The sequence below is a fragment of the Lissotriton helveticus genome, chromosome 3_2 (assembly GCF_964261635.1).
Source record: "Lissotriton helveticus chromosome 3_2, aLisHel1.1, whole genome shotgun sequence".
In the NCBI taxonomy this organism is placed as follows: Eukaryota; Metazoa; Chordata; class Amphibia; order Caudata; family Salamandridae; genus Lissotriton; species Lissotriton helveticus.
Window position 1 is genome coordinate 44,984,233 of NC_136062.1, and position 25,831 is coordinate 45,010,063.

General features: G+C 48.4%; 1 protein-coding gene across 1 annotated transcript in view; it reads left to right on the forward strand.

Annotated features, from left to right (window-relative positions):
- The window catches only part of SHC4 (SHC adaptor protein 4), a 362,116-nt gene that overhangs the window by 113,575 nt on the left and 222,710 nt on the right, over positions 1-25,831 (forward strand). Inside the window, exon 2 of the mRNA XM_078684800.1 lies at positions 12,112-12,182. Coding sequence (XP_078540926.1) covers positions 12,112-12,182 — 71 coding nt within the window. The remainder of the gene's footprint in view (positions 1-12,111; positions 12,183-25,831) is intronic.

Sequence of the window (25,831 nt, forward strand, 5' to 3'; positions counted from 1 at the left end):
AGCAAGGAGTGCTTGGAGGAGATTTGTGATTGTTGGAAGGTGGTTTATTAGTAGGTATAGGTAAGTAACTGGCACAAGTAATAAGGCCACAATCACAAAATAAGGTCCAGCCAAGCTATCAATGAAAGTTTTTCTTGCTCAACCCTTGGTAGCTGGCTACGAGCAGGCAGGCTTAATTTAGTAGACAGGTGTGTGAAGCATTTCAAAACACCAATAAGTAAGACACAACACCCAATACAAATCCAACACCAATTAAAAAAGACAGGAAATATTTTTATGATTACAATGACACCAAAACGATAAACATCCAATGTAGGGAACAGGAGATATGAATTAACACTTTTTAGTGCCTAAAAGCCAAAAGCGCCACTTTGGGACATCTGGTCGCATGGGACAAAGTCAAAGTTTTGGGCTGACTATGATGAAGCACGTCAGATACAATTAGCGGAAGGGCCCGGTCAAGTTTTTACCTTCTGACTTAGGGCCTGATTTCGATCTTGGCGGACGGGTAACTCCGTCATAACGGTGTTGGCTATCCCGTCCACTGAAATATAAATCCCATAGGATATAAGGGGATTAATATTTCGGTGGACAGGACATCCGTCACAGTTGTGATGGAGTAACCCATCTGCCAAGATCTAAATCAGGCCCTCAGGCACTTTTTTGGAGCGTTTCACTTGACTTCGAGCGAGGCTCCCCATGAGGCAGGGTTTTGAGTCAACAACGGAGGCTTGGCTCAGCGCGATGCCTCGGTCAACTCCTAAACGTCTCGTTGATGACGAAAACCTCTGGTGCTTCAGTGGGTCCCACCTAAATGTCAGGCTAGGTCACGGTTTGACGTTGCCGGCTTGATTCTCGTTGTTGGGTCAGTCACCAGATGGAGCTTTTTACCGAAAGTTCTCGAAACTTCCAAATCTTCTTCCAAAGTGTCCACAACACCAATCCAAGGTTCCAGAAGCTCTGAGTTGCTCCTGGGGATGTTGGGACTACGTCTCCCACAATTCACCTGGCCAAATTCTATAAAGTCCAGCTGAAGATGGTCAGCTAGTTTCTTCATGCTGGAGATAATTCAGGTGGAACTCTTTTAACGTGTTGCTTTCAGGGAGTCCACTCATTCACTTTTCATAGCAAGGCAAAGTCCTTAGGGCTCTAGTTCTCAAAGTGCACAGCAAGTGCAGTCATTCAGAGTGCAATCCTCTAGGTGCAGGCCAGGGTTCCAGCAGGGCAGCCTTTTTTCCTCCTTATAGTTTCAGGCAGGTATCTGAGTTGCTGGGCAGCTCTGCTATATTTATTCAGTGCTCTTGGGTGACAAGCAGGGGACACCCCTGATCAATGGGGTGCAGGATCCACCTTCAGGTATGACCACTTCCTCAAAAGTGTGGCATATTCTTGCTCTAGAAAGCACTAGTCCTTTAAAATTCAAATTGGAGAAACTCTCTCCTGGAGGATGAGTTCTGACTAAGCCAACCCATTGGCATGGCTAAGTTTCCCTAATACTTCCCTTCCAGCCCTTCTGCTAATTCAATTACTGGGGCTCCTGTCTGGCTGGGGGGGGCAGGGTGTGGGCTATCCACGAAAGGTGATCAAACACGCACGTAAGAGGGCCCTTAACACACCCCGAGAAGCCCTCTTGGAACGCAATACAAAAGAAAAGCAAAATTGTCTCCCTGTGGTCACCACCTTTGACCCCCTGTCTACCAGGGTAAGACAGATTATAAGGAAAAACTGGTCATTACTGGACACTGCCAATGTGAAAATGCCAGCCCCGCAATTTGCTTTTAAGAGGGCGTCCAATCTCCGCAACAAGTTAGTCCACACTAGATGTCCTAGTTCGAGCAATGTGAGTACCATCCCCACGGGACATTACCCATGTGGTAACTGTTCCGTGTGTAATCTAACATCTGCTACTAAAAGTGTGACCCTGCACGATGGAAGAACTTGGTTCCTGAACCGATTCAGCAACTGCAATACATCTCATGTCATATACAGACTTATGTGCAGCTGCAGACTTTACTACATTGGACTAACTACACGAAAAATTAAAATTCGCATAGAGGAACATCTTAGCACAATTAGGGCTAGAAAACTGACTACACGACTAGTACAACACTTTGCAGAGGCAGGACATGACCCTAAAGATCTGAAATGGACTGTGTTAGAAAAAGTGGTGGGTGACACACACAATTTGGAGAATATTCTAGTGAGAAAGGAAGCTAGATGGATCTATACTGTGAAAGCAGATCGGGAGGGGCTAAATGAGAACATTGAGTGGAACAGGGTGAGCAGGCGATAGAACTTGCTGTGTTAGACATCTTCTGTTAGGCATTCAGCAGTGGGCGATCCTGCCACTCAAAACACAAACCTCCCCTTTTCAACTCATGACATGATAGGTCTTTCATTTCCATTAATACACTGGATTTGATACCACGTAGATGAGCTGTTTTAACAGGGAAACATCTTTTTGAAATATTTATGCTTTATTGAGTACATTTGCTCTTAAACTTCTTTTTCTCAGCCTGCTTTCTTCCTATCATACAATTTATACCGGTAAATTCGTGTCCGCGTGATTTGGTGCTATACCGTTGAAATGGCAGGAGAAGCACCATGTATTGGGTTTTAATATTGGTGGACACTGACGAATGCTAGGATCGGCGAGATATTCTCACAATATTCTCCCAATATACTCTCCCGTGTTCCCCCACTAACTAACCCACTCCAAGATGGCCGCGCCACGTTGCATGGTGGGCGGAGCCATCTCCCCCTCCGGCTACTTCCTGATCCTGCGCGCTACCAACAGCGAGGATCGTCGGAAGCGCCGGAGGTACTCGGTTGGAGTAAGTCAGTGTAATGATGCCGGTATGAAAGAGTGAAGGGTTGTGTTCAACCCCGTGTAGAATGACGGTCTGTGCGAGCACCTACTTGCATGTCTCCGATATCAGAACGGGTAACCAGGGGACTTGTGAATGCCTCATGTGAGGGCTGCCATATAGTTTGGCATGCACAGGGTGTGTGTAGAGAGCCGCGTTGTTCTGTTGACAAACTCGGCATTGTATTTACAACTCTGAGGGATTGGAAATGTATCTTTTAAACTCTGGATTGTTGTTTTTGGACATAGGTGGCTCACATCATTGAGGAGCCATTGGCGGACGCGTGATCTAGCGACACGGGGTCCAACACTTGGTGACCGGTATACAATGATTGGTCTACCATAAGGTAAAGTCTGTGCGTTGTTGCGTGTGGTGTGTGACTTTTTTCGAGCACTCTCTTCGGCTGAAGGGGTGCAGGACAATCACTAAAATGCTCGGTTTTATGTTTACACAGGTCCTACTATACATTTTACATGTGAAGATTGAGAATAGGAAACCCTCATATGCCCTGATGAAATTGCTTAAATGGGAGCAATGAAACATGTCGGCTTGAGGATGAATCTGCATGGTATTTAATTACCCATTTTTAAACGGGAGGTTTTTGCAGCACCAGAATAAAGGATAAGTAGCCAGCAAAACCTTGCCCGGTTTTTATATTTGTTTGTGTGGGGGTTTATGTTTACACATTTTTCTCAGTAGTGTCTATTTGTATACACTGGTTTGTCTTTGTCGCTATTCTCACTTGTGCACTTTTTACTGTGTTTATGTGCACTTCTGTTTTCTTTACATAGAGTGAGTGACCAATGATGAGAAGTGGGTATACCGGTGATTGTTAGCCGGGAACCCCCTCGGGTGTTGCTACCGTGAGGTACTCACTCTACTCTTCACATATTTTTCACATTCTTTTCAGTGTTTGAATGTGTTGGCCTGTGTTTTCGTTGTGTCAAGTCATTTATACATCCTGACCGTAGGAGTAGTGCTATTTCACACATCCTAGGTATATGTATTAAAATTGGGATACTATACCCTTCTGATCGGTCTGTTATACGGATGACCCAGATCTGGTGGGGCTCTTTTTGTTTAATCTTTGTCTGAGTGGGGGGCAGCCTTACCGGATACCTTTTCCCCCTATACCCCTGGTGATTTAATAGGGTGTGGGGTGTGCCTGTATCCTGTCCTAACTGTCATTTCCTCTTTGAAGACCAGTTTGGGTACTCCACCCTCATTCCACCGTTTGCTCTGCAGGTTGCAGATCTTCTCCCACCGGATGTCTTTTGTCTCTATGCAGGCCACTTCACACCTCATCAGAGCAGTTTAGCTCAGCCTGCCCAAGGCTGGACATTCAGAAGATGATGCTGGAAGGCAGGATTTGAGTTAATCAGACAAAAATGTTCATTAACTTATTTTCTGTGATAGTTATAATAAATCTAACCTTGACACGTTGTTGGGTTTATTCTAACTATCATTTTAATACTTGGAAGTATATCTTTAGCTTACTCCTGTCAGTAGTTATACTTTATGAAAGTATTCCCATGTTAGCTATTGGTGCCTATATGCTACAATGGGGGGGGGGGGAGGAATGAGCAGTTGTTTCCTTCCCATGGGATATATAACACATGTTTTATACTGTTGCTTCTTATGGTTACAAGGCACCCTGCCCCTGGGGCACCTAGGGGAGACCTTAGGGGTGACTTATAAGTAAAAATAAGGTAGTTTAAGGCGTTGGAAGTACCTTTAATCCCAAAGTCGATTTTGCATATAATTTGCTTTTATAAGCAGCCTGCAAAGCAGTGCTGCCTTTGAAATGACAGCAGGCAACACAGCAGTGCACACCTACGTGCTTTAAATATGCTGGGCCTCTAAACCTACATGCCTTACCGAATACCAGGGGCTTACAGGTAGTTTATCACACCAATTGCAATTACATCTAATTACCACATACCTTTTACACAGAGCACTGGCACTGGGTCTGGTTAGTAGAGCCATCGGCACAATCCGAGGCAGTTACCACCTGTATCAGTCAAAAAATTGGGGTGATCAGGACAAAAAGGATGACTTTCTCACAATGGTCTATTCTATTTTCAGCATGCACTACTTCATAACTTCTTAAAGGGTAGGTTCACCAGCAAGGCAAATTTATTTGGTAATTTTGGATTTGATCCTTTCAGGTTTTCTTCCGATACGAAAAAAACTGAAATTTCTATAATATTTTTAGGTCTCGCCCACGAGACAGCTCAGCTACCTGGTTGAAAAAGACCTATTGTCGGCTTTCTAAGAACTTACAGCGGGCTTAAAGCCTATCCACTGCTTACCACTGGTTGGCTTTTTTGTCACTCCTTCCATCTTATTCAATAACTTGCCTTGTTCATCTTGTTGAACCTTATGTTTGTCCCTCCCACCGAGTGTAGCCTCTTTACCACCTGCTTGATCTGTACTTGTGTCCTTCCACTGCTCACTTTAAGAGAACTACTTTTTTCTTTTTGATTAGGCACTCCAGGTACGTGCATGTGTTCCCAGCTCTCTTCCTCTCCGTGTTCCCCCAAATCACCCCTTCGATCTGTGTGTCTCTCTCATGTGCTTATTGGTGTCCTCCCATGCTCCGTGTTGTTCTCTCCTTTTCAGCTTCTGCCCGCTCCTGTGTTGCTGTCATCCTTGTGTGCTGCTCACTCGAACAAGTGCTTCTCTCCCTGCCCCATGCTTTGTGTTCTTCTTCCCTCATCTACCACTCCATCTTGTGCTTCTCCCTCATGTTCCTCTCTCCATCATTATCTGCTTTTCCCCACCCACTCTCCCCAGTCCTCATTTGCCTTTACCCCACACACTTGGTCCTGTTTTTAAAGTTTTGCACTTGCACGCAAAACAATCTTCATTTTTATTTACCAATGCAAGTGATATCTGCCACTACATTGTGATGCATGCATATACCAGTGGATCGATGCAGCCGTTCGCGTCATTACTCCTTATTTATTTTATTTTTTTCAGCCTATGTTGCACAGAATCGGGAAAAAGCACTTTGCTCCCGCCCACCTTGTGGTGCAGCATCACGAAAAGCGAAAGCCATTGAAAAAGCCAATGGGTCCCAGATGAGAGACTTATTTGCATTGCAAATGCTTTTTACTTGTTATAACTGGAGTGCCATGATGTCAATGAAAGTGTATACAGCAAGTGGAGTGTAAGGCCCAGTCCAATGTGAATTCCAAAAGTCATACTTAATTCTTTTACATTCCAAAACAGCACACTTGCTGGCCTAAGGATTTGACAAATACATGTGATTTGATTTGAATAATACTTTCCAAACGTACAGTTCAATGGCTCTATATAATATCAGCATATTATGAAAATACAACCAGTGGGCATACGTAACCAATACCAGCTACTTTCTCACTCCACACCACAACAGACCAAGTGAGAATCTGGTGACAAAGGTGTGATGGTCAAACTTGTCACCAGATCATCATCCTTCCTCTAAGAACGCTGGGCAAAATTACAATTCTCTTGGAAGTTAGGGCGTAGAAGGACAGGAATGAGTGAAGTCAGGGAGACAAAAAGAGTCAGTGGTGGGGGTGGCTATAACCTATACTCCTCCATTTCCACATGCTTTATGCCGCTCCAGGATGTGCCTATGCCTGCTGCGAGGACCTGCCCTCTAGTTCTGAAAAAGGTGAGAATAAGTAGAAGGTGATGTCTACACCCTCTGCCTTGCTTTGCAGGCAGAAAACCAAGGCAGCGGACCAAGATGGCTGGAACATATCCAACTAGTAGTATTTTTAGGTCCTGAGCGTGTTTATTTCCAGACAGTAGCATTTTTGGCCAAAACACACACTGATATAATATAACTATATAGTTTGTTTGGATACAACTCTCCAAAAAATAATTCAAATCTATTGGATACAATGGTGGTCATAAAGTAAACTTAAAGGGAGTGGGAATGTTAGTCACTGTCCCACTTCGCACTAGCACATGGGCTGAGAGCAAGCTTGTGGTAAAGCCTAGCGTAGAAGGCCCACTGGCCCACTGTGTGCCCAAAGCATCCTTCATTTACATCTGAGGGTACATTTATGGTTATGATAATACTGCTAGTACACTAAGTTTAGACTGCTAGTAGACAACAGTTTATACTAATAGCTTGAGACAGTTGACTGCCACAGTTTTGCATTCACTCAGTTATAATCAAAACTCACAAAATTACTTAATTGCATAGGAAAGCCAAGGATCTGAGGGGACAGAAAATAACTGCAGTTGACCACACGGAACCAGGAGGCAAGAGAGAAGCTGTGGTCAGGGTCACTGGCGCTTTTGCAGTCCTGGCTACTCTCCATATATCCTCCTTATGAAGTGATCATATATACTTGTCGGGTTCACTCCTGTCAATATGTGCATTTGTAAATGTGAGGAAGGGTGCAAAGAAATTCAGAGCTGGGGGCTTTTACTGGCAGAGATCCGGCCCTTCACCAAAATATTTATGTTGGTGCAGGTGCATGCTATGATTAAAAAAAGCCTTGGACTCAACTCTTGGGGCCTGATTATGACTTTGGTGGTGTGGTGGCAGTAACGCCCCACCATGCCAAAGCTGTGGTTGGGAATGCCTGCCAGATTAGGAGTTTCCTGCTGTCTGGCAGGCTTTTGGGCATTCCTACAGTATTGTCCTGAAAATGGGCACTGCAGTGGGAATGCCAAAAACACTCCCTGCATGGCATGGACTGCTAAGTCCATGCCGTGCAGAAACTGGGGTGCAGCCATACAGGGGGGCATCCCAATGCGAAGGAAGCACAGGGGGCTCTGCAGGGTTCCCTTTGTTTCCTCTATGCCACGGTGTTCATTGAGGAGGACACTGCCAGCAAAGAGGAAACTCGTAATGTGCTTGGCGGGCCCGCATGGTCCCACCAACCAAATTGCGGCCTCCTGACTGCTGCAACGATACAACACCGCCAGGGAATGACGGTTCTCTGATGGCCCAGGCAGGGCTATGGTGATCTGACCACCCTAATTGTAATAGGGTGGCGGGAGACCACCACCGCAGCGCCTCCATAAGTCTGGTGGACTGCCAGACTTGTAATCGGGCCCATACTGACATGGAAACTAGGACTGAATAGTATCTAACATATATATCTAAATATATTAACTAACATGAATTGATCCACATCCTCCTTTGCTACAGAACACCATTCTCAAGCCCCAGTTTCCAAATTTCTCAGATTTTTTTCCCCACGCTCAAAGTGAAAACAACTGACAGTTATTTTGCAGAGCCAATAATTCCAGGCCCAGAGACATTTGTAATTGAGAGTGGCATAAATTCACCTGGACTTACTGTTCCGGGTGAAGCTGCACCACTCGCAATGAAGGCCTTAAGAGGAAGCACTGTTTGGGTGCCATTGCTACATAGAAGAAATCAGACATGCTACTCATCAGCAGGTCATGCAGTGCTTTCACATAGACAGCTGCAATATTTGTGCAGCTCCAAATGGAAACTCTACAGATGGTGTTGTAGCTCGCCAATAGTGAGTCGCCTATGCCTATCTCTAGGCCAAAATGGACCTAACCTATTTTGGTGACACAAGCTTGGCTATCCTCCTCAGACTATCAATTAGTATCATATGGTCTACTGTATCAAAGTCACCAGATAGGTCAAGCAGTAGTAGCATTGAGGTCTGCCTCCCATCTGGCACATTTAGTAACCGCATGTGACATGTAACCCACATTTTCCTTCTCAGGATGAGAAATGATACTCTCAGAGGGCAGACATGCATGCTAGTTCTAACAGACTTCATGTGTGGCTTTCCACACTACATAATGTCAATGCAGCCTTCCTGAAGGTAATCAGAGGCCCTAGCCTCCACCAATACCAACCAATACCGCCAATGAAAACCAACTCCATTCCGACTAAGCCAACTTCCTCTGCATTTGTGCCTGCCAAAATATTAAATCTCCCCTCTCCAAGAGGGCACAAGCATGATCAACTCACTGATAGCTCAAAAGAGACCCAAAGCCTACATGGCCCTCAGATTTTCAGCGGTGTCCTTTTAATTCCCAGGTCCAATTCAGGACCCTCTCACACAAATGCATCCACTAACCTCCAAAGATCCTCGGAAACAGAAAGAATACAGCTAAAGTACCAGTGGTGCTCAAAGCAGAACCCATTCCTGAACTCCCAAACACCCAGCAGTTCGAAAGGAGGTAGTACTGCCTCACATTCCAAGGATCCTGGCTAAGAATTAGGCTACTTGTGACTGTTCGGGCAAAGGCAAGTCACGTTGCTTTTAGGAAAAAACTGACTTCATCTTTTTAATGCTATGCGCACCCTCTGCTCCAGGCAGGAAACACACTGGGTCTATCTGTGTCACAGAGCTATGCTACATAAGCTGTTTATTAATGTATTCACTCATGACTCATCCACAGATGCACTAACCGATGCGAACCAGACTACAGACATTCTTTTTTTTTGTCCTCATCTCACCAATAAACGTATGCGGATCTTACAAAGCTGTTAATTCAATCTGAGCGCCCTTCGGTTTACCACACTTGCTTATGTCATCCAGACCTGGACTACAGACATTCTTATTCAAGGGCACCTTTGATCTACAACACATTGAAACTGAAACAAATCATCAGTAGAATGCGTGCCACATAGAGATTGTAGTGTTCAGTATGAGTGTTCAGGTAAAATCTGGGAGGAGGGAGAAATACCGACAGCGCAGGGTTCAATATTTCCCTGGGATGAAATTCACATGGCACTTCATGTGCTCATAATGAGGAATAACATCAAGACATGGTATATGCAAGAGTAAATTGTACCTGTGTTTACAGGAAAACACTGTCTATCTGAACAGGGATTTCCGAAAATTGTAATGAGGGCCTATGTAGGGTAATAACTAAAAGTACAATTCCGGAGAGGGAACCTAGCATTACTCCAAACAACAGTCAAAACATAAACACACACTGTCATATTGTGGACTTTCAAAGAAGGGGGTTATGAGGCGTGGACAGAAGGGTGAAATGTGCTTTTTTCACTGTACAACATTCTGATCTGACTCCTTTTATGATACTGTAGTTCACAATCGACACCATACATGAACAATTCAGTATTTGAGCTAGGAAAGGTTCCACAGGGGCAACCAAAAGAATCAGAGCATGAAACATGAAAGACTTGACTTATGGTGAGAGATTCAGTCATTTCAGAGTATAAATCACTAACAGTGAGTCTAACCAGGCCTCCCACTGGTACTGAGAGTCGGGCATAGATGCTAGCCCTGATAAACTTCAACGAGCAGATAGAGAAGGCCGAGGCTTCAGTGACTTACAGACGCTGAGGTGATCAGGATTGGATATCATGGGTGCTGCCTGGTCCTGGACAGGTCCATGCCTCGGCTGCCAGATAAGACAAAGACCTGTATTGGAGTCTGAGCATTCGATGTATACGTTTAGATACATAATGACATTTTTTTTAGCGCTTTATATAGCGCGAACTTGACCCGAAGATATCAGAGCGCTTTACATGAGCACCAGTTGCGTTACATGAGGATACTTTCATTTTTGTTAGGCAGGGAGAGATGAAGTGATTTGCCCAGAATCACAGGATATTGCACATCCTTGCCGAGTCTCGAACCCGGGGGCATATTATCAAGGGGGTTTATCTCCGATTTTTTGGCTTTAAAAGCCAAGAAAGCAGAGATAAAATTATCTCCCTATTACCTAGCTGTCGTTAACACCAGTTAGCGACAGCTAGTAGGAGATAGCGACCATCTTGGGCCCCACTTTGCATGTCAGAGAAATTTATCACTAATGACATGCAAAGTTGGCGTGCCAAGATGTTAGCGACTGGAAACAGTCGCTAACATCGCTATCTCCTATTACCAACTTTTGGAGATATTCACGCTAAGCGCGAATATCTCCAAAAGCTAACACCTGCCCTGAGCAGTTCTTAGCCATGTTATCCAACGGGAGGTGGATAACATGGCTAAGAGCATTAGCTCGGTAATGCCTGAATATCGCTGACTTTTCAGCGATATTCATGCATTGCGGCCGATTTTTATCGCATTTGCGATAAACCTTGGTAATACCAAGGTTTATCTGCGATAAAAATCGCCGCAGGTTGGCGATACATTTTTGTCTCTAACCAAGCAATAGCGATAATTATCGCTATTGCTTGGTAATATGCCCCCCGGTTCCCCAGATTTGAGGTCGACCGCCATAGCCGTTAGACCACATTAGACCTAAAAAAATTAAGGTGGCTAGATACTCACAAATACATAATTTGGAGCTTAAAATGAAGTATGCATTAATATTTTGCTTTTTCCAGAAGCTGATTTGCACCTTTTACCGAATCTTTTTTTAACACGCTACAGCGCCGAATCTCAATGAGAATTGCCGAAAATAAACTTACATCATCCTGATTAAAGGGGGTTGTATACAGAGGCTCAACTAGAGCCAAAATTCGGGGGGGTGGAGGGTGAAAGGGGGGGCTAAGAAAAAATGTCATGGGGGGCTGAATCTTTAAGCAACATGCCGAGTGGAGCAGCAAGGGCTCTTAGAAAGGGTGAAACAACAGCAAGGCCTCATTAACATGCAAATGGTCTTTTAAAGACCTGTGAAGTGCTCGGGTGCGGCTGTGTGTGTGCCTGGGAAGCTGTCTCATCCCGGGCTGCCACACACGACGGGATGGGGAGGAGGGGCTGAAGCCCTTTGAGTCCAATATTGCGCGCCTGGTTGTATATGATGTCACTTCGTAAAGTACCTCTGGGTTCACGGTGTGTCATGTCACCACTACCCAGTGCCTATTATTTTGTGTAAGATGAAGACACTGTTAGTGTCATTCATTTAGAAATGCTGTGCCCCAAACCCTACTTTGTTGCATTACGATGTATTTTCATAGCATGTCATTTCAACACCCAATGATAATAACAGATTTATTTTACACCAATACCAAAAAATCCAACTGATATAAATGCAAATGCAATATTCTTAAATAAATGAAACAAGAAAATACGGATCGGATATTGAAAAGTATAAGCATTCAGCAAAACTCACTGGAATCATACGTTTGTAACACACAGTTGTGGCCTGAATGGAATTACACCAGACCCCATCTGCTGACCGGAGTTCAAGATTTGGATATCAGAATTGCAGTCTTTTTAAAATGTCATGTAGATGCTAATTTTATAAGATTATGAAACATTTGTCAAGAACATGGCAGAATGTTACCTCTGCATTGCCCAATAATGACCTTGTACCTTCTTTCTCGCTTCAGTACCTGGGCTGCATAGAAGTGCTCCAGTCTATGAGATCTCTGGACTTCAGCACGAGAACACACGTCACAAGGTAAGGCATTCCTTTACAAACATTGTGATGGAGAAGGAGTGCATGCGGAATGTGAATAGATGAGAAATCTAATCTGGGCCGGCTCTAGGCTCACGGAGGCCCTGAGCAGGGAGTGTAGTTAGGGGGCCCGAGGCCGCCAAATCCCTGCCAGGGGCCGCCACGCAAATATGTATCTAAGGATATATATTGGCGTGGCGGCCCCTGGGGTTTGGCGGCCCTGTGCAGGTGCACAGCTTGCACATGCCTTAGGCCGGCCCTGAATCTAATAGTAAACGAGTTACCTGGTGCACAAGGTTACATAGAAGATATTATAGATATTCAAGCCATGCAAAGAAAGAATATTAAACGTCCTATAAAGGGATGGCATATTAGGATCAGATATCCAGTACTATGGGATTTTAGCTGGCACCATGATCATTAATGATCAATCTGTATACAGATTGATTTGCTGTGTTACCGAGGATGGACAGGTCACTGCAGCAGCTTGCCGTACCGCGGTGACAGAGACTAGTCACTGTGGATGCATTTGATGGAAGGCGGGGATCCCTCTCTCAGTTATGCATAAAGCTCAATGAGAAGAACACAAATTGTGATGGATGCAACGTTTGAATCAATTCTACCCACTGACGTCCCATCCCATGGCTCTTTGCTCACTTGTCTCACGGAGAGACACCAACCATATGTAAAATAAGCCCTGGCATGACAATCTGCCAAACCATGTTCCATGTCACCAGAAACACATTCTACCTTAAGCTGGTGTCAGTCTCTTTGGACACTACCAAAGATATCCAGCTTGAGTCCCTACGGCACATCGGGATACAGGATCGGCATCTGGAAATTAAGGAACTCAATGATAAGAACACGAATATGTGATGCCCCAAAAGCTTGTCCTGCACCTTGGTCCACATAAAAGCCTCACCCTTCTAGCAGCCAGGACAGGATCTTCAGACCTGTCTGAAATAGGCTGGTAGCGAGAAGACCGTCACTCCCCTGTAGACAGGAAGGTATCCTTGTACATTGAAATATTAATAATTGCTTAAAACAATAAAATATATTTGCAAAAACTCAAATTGCTTATCATAAACATGAGTCTGTATGTAAGATAAAAACAATGTACACCGTGCACTCTCTGGTCAAGAGAAAACAGTGCCAGCACTAGCATTAGACACTAAGGGCCCCATTAGGATGGCGTCCGGATCACCACCGCCTGGCCAGCGGTGGCGATTCGCCCGCCATCACAACCTCATTTACCCCCCGCCATATTACCATGGCGGGGGGTACCTCGGCGGATGGAAAGTCCGTCCGCCACTATTCTGCCGGTTGGCAATCGTCACGATTGCCGGTCAGGCAGAACTCGGTCACAATATTGTGGCGGTGCAGGCACCCCCATCTATATTATAATGCCTGGCAGTTCAGGCCTTTCCATGGTGCGATGCCGCCATGGAAAGGCAGGCGGGAATTGCTGTGAGGGTCCGTTGCGGGCCCCTGGGGGTGTGGAGGGGGTGGGGGACTGCACTAAGGGGTACCTATGGTACCCCTCTTCATTGCCATGCACAAGGTGGCAGACACCGTGCAGTGCCTGTCACGTTGTGCATGGCAATGCACAACATGCCTCTTTGGCATTGCTGCGGGTGCTGCTGCAGCACCCACCGCAATGATAAAGATGCGGGATGCGACCGCCAGGATGGCGGTCGCATCCTAATTGGCGGTGAGGGACCGCCGCACCCCTGTTGGCCGGTCCCATCACTACTAGGGTGGTGGTCGCATCCTAATTGGCGGTGCAGGACCGCCGCACCCCTGGCGGCCGGTCCCATCACCGCTAGGAAGTCCGCCCGCCATCCTAATGAGGCTCTAAGAAAGGACTGTAAACAAATACTGGCAAAATACCGTCCTAGCAAGAGTTCCAAATGCGATTGGAAGCAAAACGGGGCATAATCAGCCTTGGTCTTGGAATTATGATTTAGGTACACATATGACAACTTTTTTAATGCTTTAAATCTTTCATCAAGTTGTTTACCAGAACACCAAAGTATATTTGCTTTGCCCCATATTGAAGCTACAAAATCCACAAGAAGCAGTTATCCAGACTCTCCCTCGCCCAAAACAATAAGACTCTCCCCTTTGGTCCAGACTCCAGCTCTGAAGAGCGCCGCAAGCACAGAGGCTGCTGTGCAATCTTTGAGTGGACAGAGTTTGGTTTATGCAGGAGCATGCTGTTGCATGTCCTCAATTCACATTTAGAGTTAGCTGTTCAGAAATCCACAGGAAACAAATGTACTTAAGAGACTATCATGTGTCAAGGGCTAATGAAATGATTTCCAGACAGTATCACGTTGTCGTCTGATTTACTGGATTTGGGAAATGAGGTCTCCAGGGCAGATGCACTGCACATATGATCTCCCTATTCTTCTAATATATCAGATTTCCCATTTCTTAATCATACTTAAACTCCCTTGTATTGACAGCTACGTTTCTTCTCTTAGCGTTTGTTTCAAGGGAATCCATGGGCACCACAGTAGCAGAACAGTGCTAAGCGTGCAAGGGACCTTTAAACATGATCAGTCTGCACCGAAGAGTGCATCAATGCCTTAGTAGCATCAATGCTCTAGCAGCAGAAGGTGAAAGCAGACTGTGCTGCAGGGCTGGCTGGCTCAGTCTTTGCTGCTTGGTCTTGCCACCCATGTTGTTGGTGTCAGCAGAGCACAAGCCAGTTGTTGTATCCTACATAGAGACTCTGGTAGCCAGGAATAGTCATTTTTCACTCTCCCTGGAAACTCATCAGCCCATCTCCAACTGTCATCCACACATCCACTCAGGCACCCAGGCATTCGACGCATCACAGTCACACCAACATTCTATTACCATCTCTCACACTGGCTGAGCAGCTAGGAGGACCTAGGCTGATTACACATAAGTGCAATATACTTAGGATATAACACCAGTCCTCTCCATTCCTCTCCTTACCTTTGAACATTATTAGTCTTCAACCCTCTTCCACCCCTAACCTTTTCCCCGCTGCCATTTGTTCTTTCGCGTTTTCATTATGCTTTCCTCTTTGTCCTTGCTTATAATATTTGCTTGTATACAAAACAGGAAACACTTAATAATGTTAACAATGTTCACATTCACCGTACATGCATTAGTCACTGGCCATGTCAGGCAAGTGTATAGACTGGTGGGGGGGACACATTTCAGATTGCGTGAAGGAAACACTCTGTAAGGGAGTTTGGCCTCTGTGTGTGTCATGTGTTTTGTTCTGTCGAGTTACAGATCGCTGTGTCGAGGAATCTTTCGGATGTGGACTCCGCTAGGAGATGGTGAGAGAGTAGGTTTTGTTACTCCTGCCCATTCTGTGCGTAAACTGTCTCAGGAGGCGGGTGTAACTCAACATGGTTAATAGTGGACTTCAGTATAACTGAGATTTTTTTTCATAGACCATTGTGCTCGGGGTCTGTTGTGGTGTCTCGGTGGGAGCAAAACTCGAGTGAGTGCAAGATAGTCTGGTCCCCAGGTTGATTTTATGCAGGGATTCTCTTTCAAATAGGTCACTTTAAGAGGTAAGAGGTGATTTAGAAACCCCTGAGGTGTCTCTGAGAACATCACCTCTATGAATTGAAGAAGGTCAGTGTTAATGTCCATTCAGTTTCTCTCCCGACATTGGTATGTTCCGTTACTACAGGGAAGTTCCATAACTGCAGTGATCTGCTGAGCAATTATATTATATTATATTATATTATATTATATTATATTATATTATATTATATTATATTATATTTGGGGCTCTTCATACTGCTGGGAAATCTTGCTGTGGCCGCCCTTCCCACAACAGAATAACACTGGGAGTTGCCCTTACTACTGTTATATTACACTGGAAGTTCTCTTCCATGCAATAGATGCTGCTCTTACTACAATTACAGCGCACTAGGTGCCTTTTTCTCTGTGCACTGATTAAACAGTGGAAACTACTTTTACTGCAGTGACATCACATTTTCAGACCACTGGTCTGTCTTCTGCTTCCTGAGCCACTCAATCAAAACACTACCAACTCTACAGAATGCAAGGCCCACCTGTATCAAGATTCCAAGCAACAGTGAATTTGACCTCTGGAATGACAGGGCTTTTCAGATAGCTTGAAAACAGCACCACTGGCTGGAAGTGACGTGAACAAATATCATACAGTCCTTGAGCGGACCCGCTTTGAAAACCACGCTTCACCACAGACTAAATCAGAGGTACTTTCCACAATGGGGCATCTATTCAAGGCAGGTGACCCCTCTAATGACCATGTAGAGTTACCCGATAAGAACAAACAAGATATCTGAATAGGACACATGAATCGAGTTGATTGTGCAAAACTGGCCCTCAATGAGAGGAGAAAGGTAATTACCAAACTTGACGCTTGCTGCACCATGGAGCTTATAATAACTTGTGATGCTAGTAAAGTCATGGTTAGAGGAGCAAACATAACCACAGTGCTTCACTGACCTGATATGAAGTAGGTGTGTCCCACAACACGTTCAAGGGAATGTCTGTCTGCTATCAAATCAAAGAAGCAGCCAGACTCTAATTGGAACAAATGGACAGGGATAGGAATGGCAGAGATTTCCTTGAACTTTTCTCTGGATGTTCTGATGGTTATTCCTTCAAGCGCTGGGATGCTCTTGAGTAGCCATGCGCTATAGAAATATGTCTTCATTCATTCATTCATTCATTCATTCATTCATTCATTCACTTCAGATGATTGATGCCGTCATGATATCTGCACCTCAGTGTTGGCCAACTGAGTCCAGAAAAATGGCGGTCACAAACAGAATACATCCACCTAGGTGGGGACACATGAGTTCAGAATGGAGCGCCTCTAAATTAGAAGAGCTCCCTCAGGATAGAGTCAGTGAGCAAGAACGAGGCGTACAAGACAACATGCCATTGAAAGCACACGCAATAGTGGCCCAAGAATAACAATAGAGGTGGAAACCCACTTGAAACAGACTAAAGTTTCTTACAAAAGTTCAGTGGACAAAGCAATTGTGTCCAGAGGACAGGCAGCCACTATTCCAGGTAGAATCAGCAATGTGGTGAAGAGAGCAGCACCAGTGATTGAATGGATTCTGTTCAGCTTTATTTATGGATTGCACAAGAAAGTCTACTTGTGTAAGTCCGCCACTTGCTGTCACGGCCATGTGACTTTTCTGTGTGCTTCCCTTCATAAAAAGGCGCTGAACCAAAATAATATAGATGCCAGCTGGCTGCTGAAAAGGCTTCAGAAAATGTCATACAGCCCACGAGTCATGGCTCAGCAAGGCATAGCGCAAAATATATTCTGTTCTGTTGTAAACGGACCGTTCCTCATGGGAGGAACAGGAAAACTGTACTTCTGTATTTTAGGAGACTAGACCTAGGATGTCCTTGGCTTTTTATGGGTCTATTTATTTTTTTAATCTGTTTGTTAATATTATTAAACACACAATGACGCAAACAGATACCAAACGAAACAAGTTGGATCCACAGTGTCCCAATTAACCCTCTGGCCCTTACAACCGGGGCAACTAATATCGTCTCAAAGTCCACAGACCCCCAGGAACGTGAATTAAATTAAGATAGATGTTTTCATTTCTCAGTTTTCGGTTAATCCAGAATAAATTCAAGCAATGATGTAGTGAGTGACAGATGAGTTAGCGATATTACAGCACTTTAGAACTGCTCTAAGGTGTGGAACCTTTCCTTCTGTCCTACATGTCACACTCTATGCTGGGCCACAAAGTTGCTGTAGTATTCTGTAGTGTGCCTCTCAGGCACTTGTAGATAGAACTCCGGTTATGGACATTCTAGGCATTGTTTTAGAATGCGGGCGATTTTGTCAGTTGATGCCTGCTGCTGACTGATGTCGCTGTTATACTCTAGACCTGAATAAACCAATCATTCAATCATCTATCTTGACTACTTTACGTGTTTCATCGGAAGTATCTTACACCGCACAAAATTAATGAGTTGTTTGGCTCACACGCTGCCTGCCCACGGTGCAGACTGGAGGATGCAGTATTCATGCACATGTTCTGGGACTGTCCGCTGCTTCGGGGATTCTGGGGAGAGGTAATGGCCAAACTGACAGAGGTGACAGAGAGGGACCTGCAGAATACCCCAGGGGTGTGCCTGCTGCACTGGTTTCCCCACACTTCCCGCAACAAAATTACCAGTAAGTTCCTAGACCTGGGATTAGTACTAGCCAAACGTGAAATCACTAGCCACTGGAAGGCGGTCACGGCCCCTAGCGTTGCGCGCTGGCTACGTGACTTCACCAAGTGGGCGGACTGCGAGGGGACACTCCGCCTCCAATTGGCTAGGAGGACTGATAATGACAAAATCTGGGAATCGGCGAGAGCTTGGGTGGCGATGGTGGATCTGCTCAAGAACCCGGTTGAGGATGGTGACTGACCTCGTCGGATATGAGTGCCCTCTTTGTCACATGAGACCGCAGCACCGAATAGGGAGTTGAGAGGCGGGGAGGAGTGATCGGGTAGGCGGGAGCATCCCCCCAGCAGAGAAGTGGGCTACTGACATTGGACTCGGATGGAGGGCGCAGACCACATTATGGGCATTACACGCGCGGTTAGGGTAAGCGACATGTCTGAGGGGAGGAGGGGGGTGGGGCTCAGTGGTAGGGGATGGGGAAGGGGCGTTTGAGGGGGGATTTGGTTCATTGTTAACCATACTGGCCCACCGAGACTGCCAGGGCCTGAATAGGCTATGAGAGTCACACCTTAGGTCTGTAGAATTGTGTCACAAGACCTATGGGATGTACCTTCTACTACTAGAAAGGCCTTACTTGCTATGCGGAACATTCAGTTTGACTAACGCAGACTTAGCTGAGGACGGCAACCATTCAGTGGGGATGTCATCATTGCTCAGATGGTGTAGGATCGAGGGAGTGAAAGTGCATGCTTTGATGAACTGTATGACCTTGTTTTGAAAACTCAATAAAATGTGTTTAAAAAAAAAAAAAAAAAAGAATAATTACTACAAAATTGCTGGCGACGAGGTCATAAGAAGAAAAAGAACCCGACTTACCGCGATCGAGACACCTCGAAATTGTGTATTCATATTCAAACTGCACAAAGAAACGAAGATCGTCATTTGACCACAAGGAAAATCACAAGAGACGATGAGAGATTTAAGATAAGTGATTCCGCTTTGTTTCCAACGTGTGAAAGTCATTGTTTGTTCACGGGCAAGCGTAAAAAGGAAAAAGAAATTTTACATGAGATAACGCTAACCATGATTGGCAATGAAAACACGTATGGTTGGCAGCGTATTCTCACGTTTGTGCGTAATGTCATTATAACTACCAACGCGTATTGTGTTTGGAAAGAAGAACGCATGTGATTGGCAACGTGACTTCACGCAAGTGACGCTACTGTCGGCCATTTTGTGGACTTTTCTTTGAGTTAACCACACCGTTGCCATAACAACGGAAGCAACGCTATTCATTCCTCGCTGCTGTTGGGCTTTTCGAAACCCGTCTTTATACGCGCGTCTCCTTAATTACGCGCTGTATACAAACTTGTAGGCAATGCAAATTACTCCTCGTTTTCATTAACGATCAACAAGTGATTAAACACAGAGACTCTACCAGTGGTTACACACAGTAAAAAAAAAAAAACATTTTTATCGTTCTTACTCACTTAGAATTCACCATCCAACTTTAATTATGTTAATTACATAATTTAAACCACTGAGTATCCATAAGACAAGAAAATATCATTCTTTAAGAACTATCCCAAATTCTTGCTTCAATTTTGTAACAGCGACAAGACAGATTTATAATTTGGGATTAAGTCTTTGTAGTCAAACACTCATTCAGTGCATTATGCAGTCAGTTTCACCTCCTCCTCCTTTTCTGGAAACTCCAGGAAATCCGCCTATAATCTGGAGAAAATGGTTTGACGCCTTTGAAACGTATCTAGGTGCAATAGGCGCGTCAAGATATCGCGCTGAGAGAAAAAAATGCCTATTATTGCACTCATTAGGTTTCGAAGGAAGAGAAATTTATAAACATTTGCCTCCTTTAATAAGAAACAACGCGGAAGAAGATGTTGATGAATATGTGGAGACAAGGATGAAACTGGAGTTGAGATTTGATGTCAAGCCTAGTCTTGTTGTAATTAGACACAAATTCTTCAAGAGAGAACAGCTGCCGGGAGAGGATGTTGAGACCTACGTATCCAGTCTAAGGCAGCTGAGTGCGGAATGCGAGTTTGAGGGATTCAGAGAACAATTGATCAGAGACCAGTTGTTAGAAAGGCGAACCCGGGGGAGGCAGAAGGTGTCTGACTGACCACCCCTAGGTCTACCGCTCCTTCAGAGAAGGGACCGAGCGATGTCGAGAGGCCTCCGACGGGAGGGCCCTCTCCTAGAATCGTACAGCAGAGTAACCACACCACTACAAATATACACCACACGTAGATAGAGTGTTCAATCTTTATCGGGCAATTAGTATCGTTTCAATATATACAGCAGATCCCGAGATCTGGAAAGTCTCGTGGCAAGGGGCAAGGTAGCGGGACAGTCTTATAGATGGTCAGTTGCAAGGAGACCCTACGCACAGCTCTCAATCCTCGAGCTGGGGGGTTCCGGAAGGTTGGGCCGCGGCAGCGCCAGCAGGCTCCAAGATGGTTCAGCGAGTGTGGACCGCGGCAGCGCCAGCAGGTTCCAAGATGGTTCAGCGAGTGTGGACCGCGGCAGCGCCAGCAGGTTCCAAGATGGTTCAGCGAGTGTGGACCGCAGCAGCGCCAGCAGGCTCCAAGATGGTTACAGCAAAGATGGACCACGGCAGCGCCAGCAGGCTCCAAGATGGTTACAGCAAAGATGGACCGCGGCAGCGCCAGCAGGCTCCAAGATGATTCAGCGAGTGTGGACCGCGGCAGCGCCAGCAGGTTCCAAGGTGGTTCAGCGAGTGTGGGCCGCGGCAGCGCCAGCAGGCTCCAAGATGGTTACAGCAAAGATGGACCGCGGCAGCGCCAGCAGGCTCCAAGGTGGTTACAGCGAAGATGGACCGCGGCAGCGCCAGCAGGTTCCAGGTAGAGCAGCAAAAGGAGTTCGTCTCAGGGTCAGCCGCGACAGCGTCAGCAGGGCTTCTCGACTCCGGGATACAACTGCCGTCCTACTCCGGGGCTGGCCCAGATATAGGTCTGGAGTCCTTTGATGTCCGGACCCTCTCGCCTGGGGGTCAGAGGGGCCGGGATGATGGTGTCCAGACACCCAGCAGGGGTTTGGGCCAGCGCTCAGGGAGGCCGGAGGTCGATCGAAACCAGGCATCCGGGGACGGTTGGAGAGCCATCGAAACTCCCCTTTCCTTGTCTCTGGTTGAGTGGCCACTCTACCACCCGGAGGGTTCTTGGTGCCTCGATGGCGGGCTCGCTGGGGCCGTGGCCGCGGCTGGGCCGGGACCACATGTCTGTGACGTGATGGGCCCAAGATGGCGTTGGGCCTGGAATGTGGGTCCGGGGTGGGCACCGGACCGGTAATGCTGGGGCGGCCCGAGTGTGCCGTGTCAGTGGTTGTGGGCCGCCGGGTGGCGGATCTGGTGGTTTGGACGGCATGCAGAGGTGTGCCCGAGACCGACCCGGGCTGGATGGAGGGCCGATGTCGTCCGGGGCCCGCCATGCGGGAGGGGTAGGACCACGCCACGAGGCCGGGTCCAACACACGTCCCCTCCAGCTGAAGGCGGGGGAGAGTCACCCATCTTCTTGGGGATTCTCCTCGCCAAGGCGGAAGAATCTGGAGAGGCCGTCAGCGTTGGCGTGGTCGTTGCCAGGGCGATGCTCCACGGTGAAGTTCATCCCTTGGAGGGAGATGGACCAACGTAGCAACTTCGGGTTCTCGCCCGCATCTGCATCAACCACCGCAGGGGCCGGTGGTTGGTCTGTACTCGGAAGTGGGTGCCGAAGAGGTAGGGCCGGAGCTTCTTTAGGGCCCATACGACGGCGAAGGCTTCCCTCTCGATGGTGCTCCATCGTTGTTCTCGGGCCAGCAGGCGCCGGCTGATGAAGGCCACAGGAAGGTCAACTCCGTCAGAGTTCATTTGGGACAGTACGGCCCCAATGCCGTGTTCCGAGGCGTCAGTTTGGACGATGAACTCTCGAGTGTAGTCGGGGGCCTGGAGCACCGGGGCGGTACACATGGCAGTCTTTAGTGTCTCAATAGTCTCTTGGAGGTTAGTTCTGTGAGGGGTCCCACAATGCTCCCATAGTCCTTTATGAACCGCCGATAGTATCCAGTGAGCCCCAGGAAGGCTCGGACGGCGGTCTGGGTGACGGGGGGCTCCCAGGCCTGGATGGCGTCGATCTTGGGTTGAAGGGGAGCCACTTGGCCGCTCCCCACTTGGTGTCCCAGATAGGTCACGAACCCTTGACCGATCTGGCACTTGCTGGCTTTTATTGTTAGTCCGGCCCGTTGGAGGGCCGTCAGGACCTTCCAGAGGTGGGTCAGGTGCTCGTCCCAACAGAGGCTGTACACTGCAATATCGTCCAGATAGGCGGCACTGAACTCTTCCAGCCCTGCCAGCACCCGATTCACTAGCCTCTGGAAGGTGGCCGGAGCATTCTTCATGCCGAAGGGCATCACGTTGAAGTGGAAGTGGCCATCGGGGGTCGAGAAAGCGGATCGTTCTTGTGCCCCTGGCGTGAGGCCGATTTGCCAGTATCCGGCCGTGAGGTCGAAGGTGCTGAGGTACCTGGCGGCTCCCAGGCGATCGATCAGTTCATCCGCTCGGGGAATGGGATGGGCGTCGGTCCTGGTGACGGCATTCAGTCCCCGGTAGTCGACACAGAACCGCAGCTCCGGGGGCACCCCGGGGGCGGCGGCCTTAGGGACCAGGACGACGGGACTGGCCCATGGACTGTCTGAGGGTTCGACTACCCCTAGGGCTAGCATCTTGGAAACTTCGGCTTGGATGCAGGCCCGGACTCGGTCGGGGACTCGGTCGGCTCGGTGCCGCACGGGCGGACTGTCCCCGGTGTCGACGTCGTGAACACACCACTGGGTGACTCCGGGGGTGAGGGAAAATAAGTTCGCAAATTGACCCAGCAGTTTCTGGCAGTCCTGGCGCTGTTTGGGTGTCAGCGCGGGAGAGAGGGAGACTCCCTCGACGGAGCCATCTTTCTCAGAGGTGCTCAGGAGGTCTGGTAGAGGCTCGGAGTCGTCCTCTGCTCCGTCATCGGTAGCCAGCAACAGGCTCAGTTCGGTGCGGACAAAGTGGGGCTTGAGCCGATTGGCGTGTAGGACCCGGAGGGGGTTCCGGGGGGACTCCATGTCCACTAGGTAGGTGACGGGGCTCTTGCGCTCCACCACGTTGAAGGGCCCCGTCCATTTGTCCTGGAGGGCGCCGGGGTCGACCGGGGACATGACCCAGACCTGCTGGCCCGGTTCGAATTCAATGGACTAGGCATTTTCATCATACCAGCGCTTCATCTCTTCTTGACTGGCCTTCAGGTTGGTTTCGGCCAGTTCCCGGAACTTCCGAGTCTGGTTGCGCAGAGTCAAGAGGTATCGGAAAACATCGGGCGGAGTATCGGAGGCGGCCAGCTCCCAGCCTTCCTTGACCAGGCTGAGGGGGCCTCGCACCGGGTGTCCATATAATAGTTCAAAGGGGCTGAACCCCAGGGACTTCTGGGGTACCTCCCGGTAGGCGAACAGGAGGCATGGCAGCAGGGCGTCCCATTTGCGCCGGAGGGGATCTTCTAGGCCCTTGATCATTCCTTTCAGGGTCCTATTAAATCGCTCCACTAGTCCATTCCCTTGAGGGTGATACGGGGTGGTGAACTTATACGCGACCCCGCACTGTTGCCACAGGGACCGCATATATTTCGATATAAAGTTTGTGCCCCGATCACTGACGACCTCTTGGGGGAAGCCGACTCTGGAGAAGATCCCCATTAGCACCCGACCCACTACGGGGGCTGTGATAGTCCGGAGGGGGATAGCTTCTGGGTAGCGGGTGGCATGGTCCACCAGGACGAGGATGAAGCGGTGCCCCTGAGAGGTTGGAGGATCCAGGGGCCCCACGATGTCGATCCCTACTCGCTCGAAGGGAGTGGTCACCACGGGAAACGGTTGGAGTGGGGCCTTGATTTTCCCCCCACTCTTTCCGCTGGCTTGGCAGGTAGGACAGGTTCGGCAGTGGTTGTACACATCGCGGCGCATCTTCGGCCAATAAAAGTGGGTCACCAGGCGGCTGTAGGTTTTGTCCTGCCCCAGGTGCCCGGCGAGGGGCACATCATGTGCCATGTTTAAGAGAAAGTCTCTGAAGTGGAGGGGGACGACTAGCACTCGGCCGGCCCCCATCTCGGCGATCTTTTGTTCACTGTACAGGAGGTCCTGGTCCCAATAGATTCAGTGGGACCCCGAGGAGTCTCCTGTGGCTTGCGTGGCGGCTTGTTGTCGGAGTCCCTCAAGGGAAGGACATGTCTTTTGTTCACGACGGAACTGCTCGCGGGTGGAGCCCCCTTCTTGGCGCCACTGGGCTAGTTCGGGAAGGGGCCCGAGCTCGGGAAGTTCTTCATGGCTGGGGCCCTGCGGCCCCAGTTCGGGTTCGGCCGTGGCAGTGGCGGGTGGCGGAGGTGCCGGCCATTCAGGTTCTTCGGGCAGATTGTCTTCGGTTGGGACGGCGTCCCGGGTGGACATGGATCGGGTCGTTACGCAAACCCATTCAGGAAGGCCTAGCATCCCCAGATGCTCTCTTCGCTCGATCTGTGCCCAGGGGGAACTTTCCAGGTCGTTCCCTAGGAGGCAGTCCACCGGGGCATCGTCTCGGACGGTGACTTTCAGCATGCCGGACACTCCTCCCCACTCGAAGGGGATGCGAGCCATCTGACACAGGCTCTCGGAATTGTCCGCTGACCGGACAGGGCACAGAACGTGGGGCAAGATTTGTTCTGGGGTCACCAGATGGCAGCGGACGGCGGTTATGCTGGCCCCCGTGTCACGGAGAGCCTCGGCCCGGCGTCCGTTGATGGTGACCCACTGGCGGTACTTCTGGGTGTTGATCGGAATCTGGTCTCGGGGGATCATGTCTTTGTCGCCCAGGGAGACGAGGCACATGGCCGCGGACTCCCATTCTTCTGGTTCCATAGGGACCTCTTCTTCTTCATCCTTTTCTTCGCTCAGAGCAGCTGCAGTGATTTGTCGACCGGGGGGCCCGGTGGTGCCGGGCCGCTGGTTCATGGGGCAGAGAGGATCATTGGCATAGTGACCCAGCCGCTGGCATCTGTGGCACGTAACGTTGGGGCGTGGCCCCGGTCGGGCTGGATGGGCCCCCCTCGGGCTGGAGGCTGGTGTAGAGGAGGCGGGCGAAGACCCCGGCGGGAGGTCTCGGCCTCGGCTGATGCCAGACCCGCCGCCTCGCGGCCGGTGGTTCCCCGGGGACCCTTGTCCGTATTCTGCTGTGGTGTTCCGGTGGACGCGGTTGCTCGCCCACCGATCTGCTTCGACCGCTAGCTTTCGCGGCTCGGTCAACTTGCTGTCGAGGAGGTGCTGTCGTAGTTCAATGAAGCAGTTGTTGGAGAGGTGCTCTCATAACATCAGGTCGACCAACTGCTGGTAGGTAGTGACCTGACTGCCTTTGACCCACCCCTCGAAGGCTCTGCTAAAAAAGT